The following is a 17,659-nucleotide window of genomic DNA, read 5'->3' as shown; positions in this document are numbered from 1 at the left end:
AAAAAATCAGTCTTAAGCAGGTCGTATTACTTTCCTATATCCGGAGATTAACTTCCACACCTTTCGTAACAATTGAAAAATCCATTTCTTTAAGTATTTTGTATTTCCAAACATTTGAACACTTACAAGGCCACAATTTCTAGAACAAAATATCTTTTTTAAAAAAAGATTTTGTTTATTTATATATTTGAGAGAGTGCGCACATGCATGTGTGAACAGGGGGAGGCGCAGAAGGTGAGAGAGCAAATCCCAAGCAGATTCTGTGCTGAGCATGGAGCCTGACATGGGGCTCAATCTCACCACCCTGAGATCATAACCTGAGCTGAAATCAAGAGTTGGAGGCTTACCCAACCGAGCCACTCAAGTGCCCCCAAAATATTCTAATAAAATTAAAATCCCAGGTCTGAATGGAGTTCAGTAAAGTTTTCTGTAGAAATGACTACTATTATATCATAACATTATCCGTTATCAATGAGCTGTAGTTCTAATTTCTTAAAACTGCTTCAGGTGGCGACAACTCTGTTACACACATGTAGAGACATACACACACACTTGCCTTTCCCAGTTTTCCAGAGGCCAGCTTGGTTCTATCATGCCACTTCTGAAGTATACGGTTCCTGTAGACTGTAAAATCAGCAAAACGCTTTGCCATGAAGCTAGGATAGTCCTCCATTTCCAGCTTCCTCTTTGGTGGGGCCCTTCTCTGCTGCTTCTTCTCTCCTACTAGCTCTTCATCTTCACTGGAAATTTCCTCCTCACTAAAGTTCAGTAAGGATATTAAGTTCAATATAAACAAACATTACCCAAATAAAAAGCTAGGCTCACATAAAGTTGAGAGTATTTAGGCCTTCCCTATTCTATCTACATTTTTATAAAACACCATAAATGTGAGGGGGGCTTTTTTTGTTTGAAAGGAATGTTCATGAGGTCAATCAAAAAGTCATGTAACTTTTCAAATAAATATAAAAACTACTGGCTTAGAAATATTTTTTTAAAAGGTAAGCAAACCATAAAAATAAACGAGGTTGTAAAAACATTATTAGAAATGCATATGAACCAGGCCTATCCTGTTACAAGAGATGGTCTTTAAAAATTAAACACATAATCATACTTTTATGACCTTAATCCCCAAATCAATAAGGGAAATGGTTCTCCCTGTAACCGATTGTTCAGGAAAGCTGAATAATATTAGCTGAATCAAAGGAAGAGAGCTAAAAGTGAAGAAAACTCAAAAAGGTGGGCAACGAAATGGGAACTACATTGCAATAAATGCAACTACCTGGAGAGAGTAAGTAATACAACCTCTAACTATCAAGCCACTTGCACACCCTGGACTACCGACCCCAACACATTATAGGTGCTCAATAAACATGAGCTTACTTGTCCCTCCAACTAATTCAGCAGAAAAGAAATGGAGCAAAGGATAAGCTCAAAGGAAAAAAAGCAAGCAGGTACCATATACATACAGCAGGTTTAAACAATAGGTGGTGGTATGGTGGGTGTGGAAATCCTTCATCAAATGTGACAATTTCAGAAAAGAAAACAGGTTTATTTTGTGCTTTTCTAAAAATTTTCCACCTGTAAAATAAGTGCTTCTTCCCTTACTGAAAAGGAGATGCCTGTGACCAGCAATTCCATGGTATTGGCAGGAAGTGCTTCATAAACATTAATCAAGAATTAAAATAAAAAATGTCCTTTCATTGCCTAATTTCTTTTTTAAAAAGACTGATTGATTAACTGAGGCAAGGAGGAGGGACAGAGGCAGGGAGGGAGAGAGAGGGAGGGAGAGGGAGAGAAAGAGAGAGAGAGAGAGAGAGAGAGAGAGACTCAAGCCAATTCTACACTGAGTGCAGAGCCCATCACGGGGTTCGATCTTACCACCCTGAGATCACGACCTGAGCTAAAACCAGGAGTCGGACACTCAAAAGACTACCGCCACCCAGGCGCCCTTCATCTCCTCATTTCAACAGGTCTAAAGAGAAGGCAAGCCTTTTCCGAAGTCCACAAAGGAAAGCACAAGTAAATATAAAAATGGAAAACCTAATTCCTAATTTCTGTGCGATCTCAGCCACCAGTTAAGTGCAAGAGGGTCTTTCTGTTTTATTAATAGTAAGTCTATTATCTTCTTGCAGAGGATTTGGCTTTCTTTTTCAAAAATGATAGTAAACCGCTCAGATTAAAATAAGCAACCCCAGAGTTCCATTCCTTCCTTACCTTTCTGCTTTGGGCTTTGTCCCATCTACTAAGTATCTAGTATCTGGGTACTGGAAAAGTAACTCTTCCTGAAGATCTGCCAATGACCTCAACAATGATTTCAGAGCCTTGTGACCTGGGAAATAAAGCACAGAGAAGGAACAATTAATTATCTACAGTTCTCCAAAGTAGGCAATGCCTATAACTCATGACTCCTGAGCAGTTCTGGCCGGGGTGGGGGGGAAGGCAAAGGGTACCCAGGGACTAAGAACTCTCTGAAACACAGAATTCCTGAAAGGAAGTAATAACAGTGCCTACTTCACAGGCTTATTGTGAGGAACAAGTGAGGTAACATATGTATGGTGTGTAGGAAATGATCTACAATAAACGTGAGTTCTTAAATTTAGTAAGATTGACAAACTCCTTCCCTGCTTGTCATCATAACTAATCATTTTTCCCTATTGTGTTAGTTTCTACAGGTAACCCACAGACCTCCTGGATTATCCCTCTATCAATCAACTCCTTAAGCAATTCCTCCTCTTCTAAAGAGCACAACTTTGTCCTGGGATCCCTACTACTGCCACCGCCACTGCCACCACCACCCTCCCTCAGGAGATCTCATTTGCTCTGGTTTGAGCTGCCACCTCACACATCCAATCTCTCTGCACATATTCCTATGAAAAGTTCTTGTTTACGTATGGAAACTCAAGTTAATGACTTCCTGTTTGCAGTACTGCATGTTGTATTAAAATTTTGCACATCGAAACATGTTATTAACCTGGTTCTCCTCACAGCCAACAGGATGCATTTGTAATAAAGCTGGTCAGGATTAAGTATACAGTCCACGGCTAAGAACTTTCAGGATAAAAATTGGCCCTCTGAGAACTGAACTCTTACCTTCTTTATCAGCCTAATCCTACTAAAGGGGCTAACTAGACACTGATAATCACTATTTATGTGTTGATAGCACTCAGACTTCTCTCCTTTTATTGAGCTTCCACATTTCCAGCAACTGCAGGAAAATCTTCACATGGATGCTCCATCACCCTTCCAAATATACATCAGAAACAGAACTTTGTTCTTCCTACCTAATATTACTCTCTTGTCTGATTTTCTCTGCTTAATGTGTTTTCATAGGCAATCACTGACATTTTGGTGCCCTTATTGTATATATTTAATCCACTGCTAAATCGTGTGATATTCCATTCTATTGTCAGTAATAGCTGTCCATTCATCTCTGGCCAGGCTTCTCTCACACCTTCCCTCTTTCCCTTAAATACTGTAACCCTCTCACAAGTGCCCCTAATTTCATTTAGCAATCCCTGCATTCATTGTTACTTTATATTCCATAGGGACTTCAGCCCACACAAAGTTAACCATGGTTTTTAATGCCTTTTCTACAAAAGGTTACACCTTAAGAGACAGAGCCTATGTTTTCCAAAGTGAAACTACAAACCAATTTTGCTTTTGCAAAGTGGTTTTCAAAATTCCCAAGACCTAACCTTGAAAATCTTATGCTAAGCGAAATAAGCCAGTTGCAAAAGCACAAGTACTATGTGATTCCACTTAGACGAGGCCTAGAACAGTCAAACTCATAGAAGCAGAAAGAAAGCAGAATGGTGGCAGCCAGGAGTGCAGGGGAAAGGGAAACAGACACTTATTCCTATTCAATGGATACAGAGTTTCAGATTGAGATGATGAAAAAGTTCTGGAGATGGATGGTGGGGATGTTGGATAGCCATGCAAATGTACTTAATGATACTGAACTATATATGCTTATAAATGGTTAAGCTAGTAAATCTTATGTCATGTATATTTTAGCACAATTGAAAAGAGAAAAAACCTTAAGTGTTCCCAAGACCAGAACATAATAAATAATTCTTCCATCCTAGTGCATCTCTGTACAGAAAAAAAATCATCTATAATCCTTCAATCTTGAGCCTAGTTAAAAAGAACAGGGAAAAAACAATGGAATATTATTCAGCCTTTAAAAAGAAAGAGGGAACCCTGGGTGGCGCAGCAGTTTAGTGCCTGCCTTTGGCCCAGGGCGCGATACTGGAGACCTGGGATCGAGTCCCACATCGGGCTCCCGGTGCATGGAGCCTGCTTCTCCCTCTGCTTATGTCTCTGCCTCTCTCTCTCTCTGTGACTATCATAAATAAATAAAAATTAAAAAAAAAAAGAATTTAAAAAAAAAAAAAAGAAAGAAAGAAATTGGGACGCCTGGGTGGCTCAGCAGTTTAGCGCCTGCCTTTGGCCCAGAATGTGATCCTGGAGACCTGGGATTGAGTCCCATATCGGGCTCCCTGCATGGAGCCTGCTTTTCCCTCTGCCTGTGTCCCTCTCTCTCTCTCTCTGTGTCTCTCATGAATAAATAAAAATCTTAAAATAAATAAATAAAATAAAATAAAATAAATAAAATAAATAAATAAAATAAATAAATAAAATAAATAAATGAAAGAAATTCTGACATGTGCTACAACACACAGATGAACCCTGAGGACATTATGTTAAGTGCAATAAACCAGCTGTAAAAAGACAGGGACTTATAAGAAGTACCTAGAGTAGTCAAATTCATGGAGGCAGAAAGTAGGATGGAGGTTGCCAGAGGTTGGGGGAGAGGGGAATGGAGACTTGTTTCACAGGTATAAAGTTTTAATTTTACAAGATGGAAAAGTTCTGGAGATTGGTAACACAACAATGTGAATCTACTTAATACTACTGAACTGTACACTTAGAAATGGTTAGGATAAATTGCTAAATCCCTATATTATACACCTGAAACTAATATAACACTGTATGTTAACTATACAGGAATGAAAATTAAAAATAAATTTAAAACTGAAAAAACAAACGGTTAGGATAAATTTTATGATACATAAATTTTAGGTTATGTGTTTTTTGCCACAATAAAAAATTACGAAGAACAAGAAAAGCAGGTGCCTGTCCCTTCCTGCCTGTAGGTACCATGTGTCCATGATGTAAAACAGAAAATCAGGAACCTCAGCAGGGGGAAGCTGCAGAGTAGTCTGTAATGTTCATAGCTGCTTGCCCCCAACAAGCGAGTCATAATGTGATTCTCACATGCAGCATAACCAAGAACTGTGAAAACACCCAACGAAAAGACTACTACTTTTAAGGGCCACTTTCAAGTAGCTATACAAGCCTTTTTATTTTGTTCAAGTCAGTTTTAAAAAATCCATTGCAGATATATTAGACAGCATATCAATCCAACAAGAAAGCAGAGAGCCAATATCAGTAAATCAAAGTGTGCCTTTCTGTTAATACTCTCTCATATGTTCTCATTTTATACACCCCTTCACCCAGTCAGAAAGTAGCCCTGAAGTATTTAAGCTCCATTCAGGGATAGCACCACCATGCATCAAAGTGTCAAGAGACCTACCAGAGATGAAATCTGCAATTCTGTGCTTCTAACCACAAAAAAAAAAAAAAAAAAAGAAGAAGAAGAAGAAGAAGAAATAAAGAAAAATGTTTATCAAAGGAGAGTCACTAGTGACCAACACATAGACAGCTTCCTGTAAAGAGATATAGAAGAAAGAACTGAATTCTCATTTCTTTGCAATATTAGGGCCACATTTCCCTTCCACTAAGATTTTGTGTCAAATCTAAAGAAACTGGACAATCCTTTGGCCTCCTCAAAGCCACAGCTGACAAGAGTGAGGAAACTCTCCTGAGGACTCAAATCTAACAGTATATTCGTCCCAGTCAAAATATGAAACAAAACCCAACCCAACCCTCTTTTCATCATTCAAATAGGACCAAATTCTATTTGTTCAACTCTATGAAAAATGAAGAGAATGGAACCAATGGTTTCTAACTCATCTTTTATTTTTCTCCTAATTACTGTCAGAGTTACAAGCTAAAAAAGCAGCAGAGAGGCATATACTTTCTTCTCTCTCCCTCTTGGCACATGGCCACAAAACAAATGGAGACTGTCAAGGATATATATGTTTATTTTGCCCTACATGGTCCATTTCCAGAGGCCTTTCCCTTAAGAAGAGATTAAGAAGGACATATGCCTCACCATATTATCAAGATACAACCTCAGCATCTGGGCACCAGCTTTAGGAATAATTTTCCAAGTACAGAATCAATGGAAAGAATGCTTTACTAAGGGTCATAAGCCCTGTATTCTGACATTATTACTAACTAGTCATTTTATACTGAGCAGACCAATTTAATCTTTGAGTTGTAATTTTCTCATCTGTAAAATGTAGATAATCCTTTGCTTGTTTATCTCACAGAATTTAGGTAAAAATAATAAATTTGTCTATATTAAGGCATTTCATAAATTTTTAAATGCTGTGGATACAGAAAGTATATCAGTATCAAAAAACCATCATCTTTCACATGGTGAAAGCCTCAAGTTCTGCTTGTACTGATCAACAGTTCTAGGACTGAACTAGTATTCATAGATTCCTGTATTAAGTATTCATTTACATGCTACCCATATGCAAGCATTCTATATATAAAATGTCACCAATCTAAAAACCATTTTCACCTAACAGCTTTATTTTTCTCCCTGATTCATTTTGGCTGTTCAACATAAACAAAATTGTAGGCAGAGAATAAGTTTGGACATAGACACACAGTTCATTAATTAGATTATAAGCCAATAAGTACAACTTCTGGCAAGGGGATTGGGGGATTGGAGGGGGAATGCAGACGGTGAATTTGTAACTAAAATACAGCTTACCTTATCAGTTTTTTTTTTTAATTTTTATTTATTTATGATAGTCACAGAGAGAGAAAGAGAGAGAGGCAGAGACATAGGCAGAGGGAGAAGCAGGCTCCATGCACTGGGAGCCCGATGTGGGATTCGATCCCGGGTCTCCAGGATCGCGCCCTGGGCCAAAGGCAGGCGCCAAACCGCTGCGCCACCCAGGGATCCCACCTTATCAGTTTTTAAATATCTATACAGTTATTTTTAAAATAACCATGAAAATATACAGTAATTTATGTACAAGTATACATAAATTCCCACATTCCTATTATGCCAGATAAATACAATGAACTAGAATGTATAGATTACAAGAGCATTTTTTTTCTCCTTCAAAAGTAACTCTAGAACCAGAGCTAAACTATAGGTCAAAATGACACACGATATATTGGCCTGAGAACAATACTTTTCATTCAAATCCACACAAGCCTGCCACTTGCACTAGTCATCCCCGGCAATTAATCCCCCAAGAAAGACGTTTGATTAAATCTTTTCAAGCAAATCCTTTGCTTTGCTTTTGTTAGTTCACTTCTTGTCAACATCTATTAAAATATGCCTTTAATTCTCCCACAATCTTAAAAAACACCGATTCCACTGTCTTCAACTTTAATCAACTGTATGGCCGGCATTTTTCATTTCATAATAATGTGCTGCTTGGAATTCAAGAGGCAGGCTCAGCATCAATCATCTGGTAAGAATTTTTCCACTGCAATAAATATGCAAATGAGGAGAGCCAGTCAGTCGTATTTCAGGCCCGACTTGCTAGTGTTTTAAAAAAGACACAAATTTATTAATTGCCGGTGGCCAGAGGAATCCTATTACTTTGGGCATTGATTACAAAGCTGTGTGAGTGATTATTGTGCAACTCGCGGGCTACCCAGGCATGAGGAAAAATTATTAAAGCAAGGCAGAGATTATCAACTCAGAATAACAATAAGCCTTAACATTTAGGCCCTAACTTCTTCAACAAAGAATTACGTGAAGGCTCCACTGTATCATAATTCCGAATTCTGTCAGTATTACTGTTTGGGCTTGTTCTATATTCCCCAAGCAGAATGGCATTACCAGTAGAAAGAGTACTTCAGGTTACAAATTCCTGAACACCAACCATATGGATGAGTTGCTATCATCTCCAATGTGTGTCCAACTAGAATTTTTATATAGCCACGTACGTATATGCATATATAGGTGTGTGCACATGTGTATTCCCAGATTTGGATAAGTGGATGTGTTATTATGAGGACTGTGGTTTTAACTGGAACAGTTTAAGGAGTTCCATCTCTGTGTGTTGGCTACTTGGTTCTGTGGACCGAAAACAGTATTTTTTAATGGAACAAAATAACCACCAGGATAACTTTTCAAAGCAGAGCACAGGGACTGATATTCTAAAATCACGATGGCTAAGCCAAAAGCAACCTTGGGTTTCCATACTTCAGGGGGCACCACAGTGGAAGGCGTGTAGTCTGTGTAGGAGTCTATGGAGGAAACGGTTTGATAGGCTAATTCTGAATGCAAAGTGTTTTTGTGAGAAACATTCAACCCAAGACATATTAAATCAAGAAAGAAAGAGGACTCAGTGGACAAAACTTATTTTTTTCTCTTAAGAGAATGATGTGGGGAATTGGGGGAGTAAGTGGAAGCTCAAATAGGGAGAGACGAAGAGACATATGATAAAATATGTTGAGTGAGCCCCCTCACAGAAAGAAGCAAAAAGCAAAAAGCAAAAAAAAAAAAAAAAAAAAAAAAAAAATCCTTAACATTTTACATTACTGCCACACTAAGTAACATGATAGATAGTGTGCATTTGAGTTCTGTGGAGGGACATCCCACTCAAGCTGTAATTTCTGACTTGGCATGAATTTATAAGGAAGGGAAAAGAACTGCAGAACTTCTTAGGTTTCCCTGAATACTCCCTCAAATACCTTGATGAAGTGTGTCAATAAATCCTTAAAAAGCCCTATAGGACACAGCAATCTAACTGATCAATGTACTTCCCGAAACCCACTACAGTTCCCTTCCACTTCACAGGTCCCAGACAGCTTTCATTGCTCCGTAGTATTTTCCTACAAAAGGAAATGTATTTTTTACCCTTTGAACAGAAAAAAATACATGCTCAGAATATGAGGTACTTAAAACCCAAACTTATTTACAAGTAATTGTTTAAACTGTCTAATGAGAGCTACCCAGGGAAAAAAGAGATACTTTCATTTTTATTTGATATACTTTTTAACTATCTGAATATTTTATAAGCATACATTACTTTTATAATTTAAAATACTACTAAAATTTAAAGCAAACTTTAAATAATAAAACTTACTCAAAATAAATTAAGGCAGCCTCGGTGGCCCATCAGTTTAGCGCTGCCTGCAGCCCAGGAGGTGATCCTGAAAACCCGTGATCGAGTCCCACATCAGGCTCCCTGCATGGAACCTGCTTCTCCCTCTGCCTGTGTCTCTGCCTCTTTCTCTCTGTGTGTGTGTCTCTCATGAATATATAAATAAAATCTTTAAAAAAAAATTAAATTAAATTAAAACCACAATCCAAGTAACCCTGTTTATATAAAACAGTCTGATCCTTTCTTATTCAAAAGCCTTCAAACAAACAGCGTCTTAGGCAATGAAACTACTCCTAACCTAAATGCCCTAATTCTCTCTATAGCATGGGTCTGAAAATGTGGATTCCCAGGCAGAATTGATCACTCCTTTCTCAATATCATTCACATCACTGCTACAGCCCTTGTCATATTATACTGAGTCTGATTTCGTTACACTGTAAGCTACTTGAGAGCACAGACCTCATCCTGTCACTCTAGCATCCAACACATCACCTGAGCCATAAAAGGTATTCTACAAATATATGTTCGTTCCAGAGAAATTATGCCTAAGCCCCATAGCAGAACATCTAATTACACTACCATTTCCAAATCTAAATGCTGACAAGCAAACAAAATGGGAACTATATATTTGCTAACTTCAACAAGTATGTACCCTCAACAAACTGACTTTTTTTAACAAAAGCAAAGTAATCAAACTTAACTTCTTCCTATAACATATTCAGGCTACTCCTAAGAGTCTCAAAACCATCTTACCAATTTTAAGAACTTACAAATAGTGTAATGCATTCATATTAAGACATAGTAATCATCACCATTTAGATGGCTAAAATGAGGCTCAGAAAATAAGACTGTTTCTGTGTTTCTTTTAATATTAGCAAGACTAAGCATTATTTGTTTGCCAATCCAAAATGAAAACACTTTGAGAGGTTGCTTTCATTTAAGTGAAAACACTTAAATATTTATATTTTAGAAGTGGTTTATCTATCTCTACACCCTACTATGAGCTCCCTGAGGTAGGGATTGTGAATAATTTGCCTTGGTATGCATGGTGTTGGCAAATGGCAGGTTGTTGAATGAATAACTGAACAAAAATGGCATCCTAATAATTTTCTGGGCATGCTTTTATATGTGCATTCCAAGTTTTCAAAGAAGTAACTGCCAGTATAGTATTAGTATTTATTTATATAACCCTTTTAAGAAGGGGGAAACAAATACTGTGGCCACAGAGCTACAGCCTAAGAAAAGACCATACTATCATTATTAACAGATAACATCACGAAGAACCCACAAAGTGGCAGGCCCTAGCCTAGGCACTTTATATGTATTACATAACTCAATTAAACCCTTCCAATAACCCTTGGAGGTGGGTACTATTATACTGCCATCATACTAATGAAGAAAATTAAATACTACTAAAGCTTTAAAAAGAACTACATATTTTTCATTTTCTACATCAACGTATCCTTAAATGGTCATGTATCAAAACAATCTGGAAAGCAAAGTATAATGAAATTTTCAATTATAAGAAATGACAAAACTGGGATCCCTGGGTGGCGCAGCGGTTTGGCGCCTGCCTTTGGCCCAGGGCGTGATCCTGGAGACCCGGGATCGAATCCCACGTCGGGCTCCCGGTGCATGGAGCCTGCTTCTCCCTCTGCCTGTGTCTCTGCCTCTCTCTCTCTGTGTGACTATCATGAATAAATAAATAAAATCTTTAAAAAAAAAAAAAAAAGAAATGACAAAACTGCCCTCTCTCTAATATCACTACATGATAAACAAAAACAAAAACAAAAGACAATGCAAGTGAGGCTCTGTTAAAATGCTACATCCAAATTTGGTTCCCACACCAGGAAAAATAACGTGGAGAAAATAAAGGAAGCCCAAATCTATACGGAAAGAAGGCAGGTCTGGTAAGGCAAAATAAAGGGGTATTTGCCTAACATGAAAAAAGAGAATGGTAAGAAATGGATTAATAGTCTCCAAAATTCAAATAGCCAAACACATCAGAAAAGATGTTTAGACTCACTTAAGGGAGAAAAAAAAAAAAGAAAGAAAGAAACCTAAAACAATGTAATATTTTTCTGATACTACTTGATGTTGGCAAGAATGTTTGGAAAGGGGCACTATCCATACACAACTGATAAGAGTTTAATTAGAACGACATATCCAGGAAGCAATCTGGCAAAATGTATCAAAGGTTTGCACATGCATACCACCTGACCCTACTTTTCCATTTCCAGAAATTAATCCTAACAAAATAATCAGATAAGAAAGCGAAGAAGCAGGTACAAAAAAAAATTATTTTTAGCATTGTTTATAACTGGTAAAAACTGCAAACATCTTAAGTGCCCATTTATAGGGGATTGATTAAATTAATTTAGTTTAACCAGATAACTTTCTGTGCAGCTGTTTAAAAAAATAATTATAAACAGAACTTGTTCTGAATAAACTAAACTATAAAATACTTTTTGAAATAACTGAAGTACTCTGAATATGGAGTAGACATTTCATTAGGATTAGTAGGAAGTATTAATTTGGTTAGGTGAGATGACAGTGTTATAGAAGAAACATTTTCATTTTTTAAGAGCCATTTACAGAAGTATTTTTTTAAAGATTTTATTTATTATTTATTTATGAAACACAGAGAGAAAGAGAGAGAGGCAGAGACATAGAGGGAGAAGCAGGCTCCTCACAGAGAGCCCAATGTAGGACTCAATCCTAGACCCCAGGATCTCGACCTGAGCCAAAAGCAGATGCTCAACCACTGAGCCACCCAGGCATCCCTACAGAAGTATTTAAAGGCAAACTGGTATGATGATTGTAATTAACTTTAAAATACTTCAGGAAAAAGAAAAAGAAAACAAAAATAGCCAACGATTTTTTTTCTTTTTTCTTTTTTTTAAAAGATTTTATTTATTTATTCGAGAAACAGAGAGAGAGGCAGAGACACAAGGAGAGGGAGAAGCAGGCTCCATGCAGGGAGCCCGACGCGGGACTCAATCCTGGGTCTCCAGGATCATGCCCTGGGCCGAAGGTGGCACTAAACTGCTGAGCCACCTGGGCTGCCCAATTTTTTTTTTTTCTTAAAGAAAGAAAAGATAGATTTATATTCATTAACATGCAGAGATGTAAATGTCATGTATGGTTTTAAAAAAGTTTAAATTGACAAAGGATCTGGAAGGATATCTACCACACTGCTATAAATGGTTACCTCTGAAGAGTGCTATTTACAGTAGGGAGAAAAGAAGACATTCACAATCCATGTTACATTTCAGTACTATTGGGGAGGAGGAGGAACAACACTATTTGAAAAAAAAAAATTTTTTTTTAATTTTTTTACTACAAACACATTTTACTTTTATGACTACTAAAAAAAGAAAAAAATTAAACTTAAAAAGTAAGAAAGATTAAATATATATAATAATACAAAGGTCTTCTGAGGTAGAAGTAATTCTGCCTGTCAACAGAAAACCAAACAAGGAGAAATAGATTAAAATAAAGGCAGGAGAAATTACAGGTAGTCATAAGTTTGATTGATAAAGAGATCTTCTATCCCTAAACTCGTCTAAAATTCCCCTGTGTGATTCACAAAAGAAATGCCAAGGACCAATAAATGTAAGGGAAAAAATGTTTACCCTCATTAAACACTGAAAAGTGTAAATTTTAAAAAATGTAAACTAGGGACTCCTGGGTGGCTCAACAGTTGCATGTCTGCCTTTGGCTCAGGGCATGATCCTGGAGTCCAGGGATCAAGTCCCATATTGGGCTCCTGCATGGATCCTGCTTCTCTCTGCCTGTGTCTCTGCCTCTCTCCCTCTCCCTAATGAGTAAATAAATACAATCTTTTTTTAAAAATGTAAACTAAAATAAGCAGAAACCATTTTCCACTTATCAAAGTGACAAAGATGAAACAAAATTATAAAGTCCAGTGTTGACATGGATAAAGGAAACTGACACTCCTATAAAGAAGGTCAGAATGTAAAGCGATACAACCTTTCTGGAGAGTGACTTGGTGATACAGATCAAAAGCCTTAAAATTTCACATATCCTTAGAACACATACTAATTCCACATCTAGAAATTTGTTTTCCACAACAAAGTAATCGTGGATATAAGATTTACTAACAATGATGTTTATTACATTATTTACAAAAACAAAAACATGGAAACAATCCAAATGTTCAACAATAAAGAACTGATTAAACTATCCATATGATGCGAAGTCTATGCTGCCATTAAAAATGATGCCATAGAATCATATTTAATGGCACAGAAAAATATTCATAATCTTTGTTAAATAGAAAAAAAAGCCAGATTGCAAAACAGAATATAGAAAATGGTTCCACTTTAGTTCTAACTATATGCCCACAGTGAGGAAAAAATTGGAAAAGATATATGCCACACAACAAAGTATTATAAGTACTGAACTCAAGCTGCTGGGATTGGGGAAGATTACTTCCTTACTTTTATTTTGGCCATTTACTAGATTTTATTTAAGGAATATGTATCATAGTAAGAAACAAGTCTATTGATACATTTCTCTACCATTTAAAAAACAGCTTATCTGCCTACAGGAGAAAGAGTAGATCAGCTGAGTCCCAGGGCCCTTCTAGTTCTCTAACTGAAAGGCAGTATGTAGAAAAGACCTTAGAAAACCCAAAGGATACAATTACTACTCACTGTAGTGAGTAGCCACCTGTTTTACTACAAATTCATCTCCACATTGCTCCTGCCTTCACTTCTTCAAGTTCCAGCATTTATTCCATTTCTTTATTTCCCCATACTTTCTTTAAAAAGGAAAAAAAAAAAAAAGCAAGACACCTAGGTGAACTCAGTCAGTTGAGCATCCAACCCCTGACTCTGGCTCAGTATATGGATCTCAAAGTCCTCAGATCAAGGCTCCATGCTCAGCAAGGAGTCTGCTTAGGATTCACTCTCCCTCTCCCTCTGCCCCTCCCAATGGATGCTCTCAAATAAATAAATAATTAAATAAATCTTAAAATAAAACAAAAGAGTTAAACCGCACACACAGTGATTGGGTGGCGTGGCCAAGAGCAGAGATCAAACCCCTGTTTCCACCCTAACTTTGCCTCTAACTGTATGACCTTAAGCAAGTTACTTGACCCTCTCCAAGACTTCACTTCTTCATATGTATGGCACATTTATTAGCACCTATTTTACAGGCTGCTGTGAGGACTAAATGAGACATTTGTAAAGAACTTAATATAGTGCCCGGGCAGTAATGCATAAGTACCAAACTGAAGCTATTTTTATTATTTGTAAGTATAAGGTCATCTGACATTGTACTTGCACAATGAAAATACCAAGAGAGAAGTAAATTGATCATCCTGGTTCTCAAATTGTCGCATTTGATTTCTTTTCACTCGTGTTCACCTTATGAGTCTACTGAGGTCACCAGAAATGCTTTCTAATTAGAACCTGACTTTAAAAAAAAACAAAAACAAAAACGGGGGAGGCACCTGGATGGCACATCAGACTCCCTGCTCAGTGGGGAGCCTGCTTCTCCCTCTCCCCCTGCTTATGCACTCTCTGTCAAAATAAATAAATAAAATCTAAAAAAAAAAAAAAAAAGAACTTGAGTTAGAATGTCTGTCTCTGCCCTTCCCCCTATCGCTTCTCAGCCTTGAGGCTTAAGATCAAGTGTAGTATCTGTCCTTCCCCCTAACCCTCACCACATAACATTCATGTACCATCTTTAAAATGTAAGAATCTTTTTTTTTAAAGATTTTATTTATTTATTCATGAGAGACACAGAGAGGCAGAGACATAGGCAGAGGGACAAGCAGGCTCCCTGTAGGAAGCCTGATGAGGGTCTCTCAATCCCAGGACTCTGGGATCAAGACCTGAGCCAAAGACAGATGCTCAACCACTGAGCCATCCAGGCACTCCAGAATGTAAGAATCTTTAAGACTGTCTAAACAGCTTGTCTACGCTTAAAAATTTTCCTTGTATGGGGGCACCTGACTGGCTCAGTCGGTAGTGTGCAACTCTTGATCTTGGGGTCAGGAGTTTGAGCCCCATACTAGGCACAGAAATTACTTAAAAAAATAATAAATAAATAAATAAAAATTCCTTGTATGAAATAGTATGAATAGCTAGTAAGAATTCTTCTCAAAATAGTAGAATTTGGGGTTTTATCTGGAGGCAAATTTATCCAAATGCCTCAAGAATGTGATAGATCTAAAACTAAACACCAAGCAAAACAATATTATATGAAAGTTAATTAAAAATTACCAAAGAGGGCAGCCCGGGTGGCTCAGTGGTTTAGCGCCGCCTTCAGCCCAGGGTGTGATCCTGGAGACCCAGAATCAAGTCCCACATCGGGCTCCCAGCATGGAGCCTGCTTCTCCCTCTGCCTGTGTCTCTGCCTCTCTCTCTCTCTCTCTGTGTCTCTCATGAATAAATAAATAAAATCTTAAAAAAAAAATTACCAAAGAATTAAAGTCAAGTACAGTTCAAGTACAACAAACTTCCAAAGCTAATCATACGGACAAACTTATTTGGGGTCAGGTTGTAAATATAATTATAATAATCAACAGAAATGTGTCTTAAAGGTATCATGATATTCAGATTTTCTCTAAGATAATTCTTAAGCAATTCTATAGCCTTTTTTCCCCTTCAAACTGGCCTCCTCAACCTCTCCCCTCATCAAACTTCCACTAATACTTAACAGAAGAAAATATGTACATGTTAAAATATCTGGGATAATACACCCCACATTGTTTTTTTGAGAAGGTGGTACAGGGATTTGGGAAAGTGGGAAAGCGTTTAGTTTTTCCTTTACATACTTCGATACTGTATGTGTATATTCCAGTGAATATTATATATACACACTTACATAAAAAAATATACATATAAAGATTTTATGTATGTCTATATCTACATAGTAGCAAAAGGACATAAACATAAATTAAGTCCCACAAAATCCCTAGCAAGTTTCATAAATATCAGAGAAAAAAATATCTCCACTCGTGAAAATGCTTTGCAGCTTCTCATAATATTTTTAAGGACTAGCTACTATTAGGAAAATGCATTAGGAATAGATAAGCATTAGCCATGGCAGAGACCAGAAAGGAGGAACCTGCTGAACCAGTGATCTGATTTCATGTTTCCAACTGCTTTTTACACCCTCTTACACAACCTCTGGTTTAGATTAGGCTTCCAAAAGAAATGGTTAACAGAACCCAAACACCCTGAAAAGTGATTTCATGAAAAAGCAACTAAAAATAGGAATATTATGTAACAGCTTACTTGACATAGCATAGGGTTATGTTAGTCTAAATCTCTGGGGTCATTTGGGCTCTGAAAGGCAATTTCATTTATCAGTATAGCTACTATTACAGAGAGGAAAAAAATCTGCAAAATCAGAGTAAAGAGAAGTACAACTCAACAGTATTATGCCTCCTACATTCAGCCAACTCCAACAACCAACAAAAACCAAACACATAAATTCTCTATGTCTTCCAGGGGGATTTTCCCCTTTTAAACAAAGGATTTACTTTCTACTCTTCCACTGTGGCCCCATCGTTTGGATCACTTGTTCCTATTTAGGTCCAATGTATCCCTTAGGAGTTTCAATGAGTTGTGAATTAATTGTTATTCACAAGCAAAAAAGAAAAAAAGAAGACGAAAGAAAGAGAAAAAGCAGGATTAACTGCAGTTGCCACTACAACTGCGAAGCGTGCATCTTGCACTTTCACCGTGTAAATAATGCACAGATCCTGCGGGAACATGCCAAACACCAGGATCCTTAATTAATGGAGCTCTTTAATGTGCAAATCAGGAACAAATTGCAAGTTCTGACTTGCATTGATTATGAAAACATTAATTGAATGAGCAAGACCCTAAAAAAAAAAAAAAAAAAAAAAAAAAAAAAAAAACAGAATCCTAAGTCTTCGAAGAAACCAAAAGAATACAAAGCTCTGGAAAGCAGACAAGTCTGACTGATGTCTAAAATGCAAACCTACAACTGAGTGCTGCTCACTAGCACACAATGAATTTGAAAACAAGAAACAGAAAACCAACAGTTTGATCAGAAAGCAATCAGTATAAAAGCGTCTAGTCCACCAACATCTTGCATTAAGCAGAAAAATGAAGGCTCACTCTGGAAGCTTGCAGACACTGCTTTAAGAGAAAAAAATCACCTTATATATATACACACTTATATGTATATAGGTATAACAAAACAATGCTGTCTCTTTAAAAAGAAATTCATCCTATATAAATTATAGCCATAAACTTTTCCTGCAGTGCAGCCTAATTAATTCTTGTTCTATACACAAAGGGAAATGCTGGGTGACAAATGGGTGTGAAGCCAGAAAGCTGCCAGGTCTGCAAAACATTTTCTACTTCAATTTATAAGCAATTTTG

General features: G+C 37.1%; 1 protein-coding gene and 1 pseudogene across 7 annotated transcripts in view; one reads left to right on the top strand and one right to left on the bottom strand.

Annotated features, from left to right (window-relative positions):
• AATF (apoptosis antagonizing transcription factor) overlaps window positions 1–17,659 on the bottom strand; it is a 109,512-nt gene that overhangs the window by 70,033 nt on the left and 21,820 nt on the right. For all 7 annotated transcript variants that reach the window (XR_007413019.1, XM_035720959.2, XM_025439792.3 and 4 more), the window contains exons 5-6: window positions 2,215–2,329; window positions 557–758 (exon numbers count right to left, since the gene is read on the bottom strand). Coding sequence is in view for 6 of the 7 variants with exons in the window: in XM_035720959.2 (XP_035576852.1) it covers window positions 557–758; window positions 2,215–2,329 (317 nt within the window). In the remaining variant the exon portion in view is untranslated. The remainder of the gene's footprint in view (window positions 1–556; window positions 759–2,214; window positions 2,330–17,659) is intronic.
• Window positions 14,899–15,058, top strand: LOC112655704 (U2 spliceosomal RNA; annotated as a pseudogene).

This window comes from Canis lupus, chromosome 9 (genome assembly GCF_003254725.2).
Source record: "Canis lupus dingo isolate Sandy chromosome 9, ASM325472v2, whole genome shotgun sequence".
Classification (NCBI taxonomy): Eukaryota; Metazoa; Chordata; class Mammalia; order Carnivora; family Canidae; genus Canis; species Canis lupus.
Note: the sequence above shows the minus strand (reverse complement) of the source record. Positions and strands in the feature narration are given on the sequence as shown.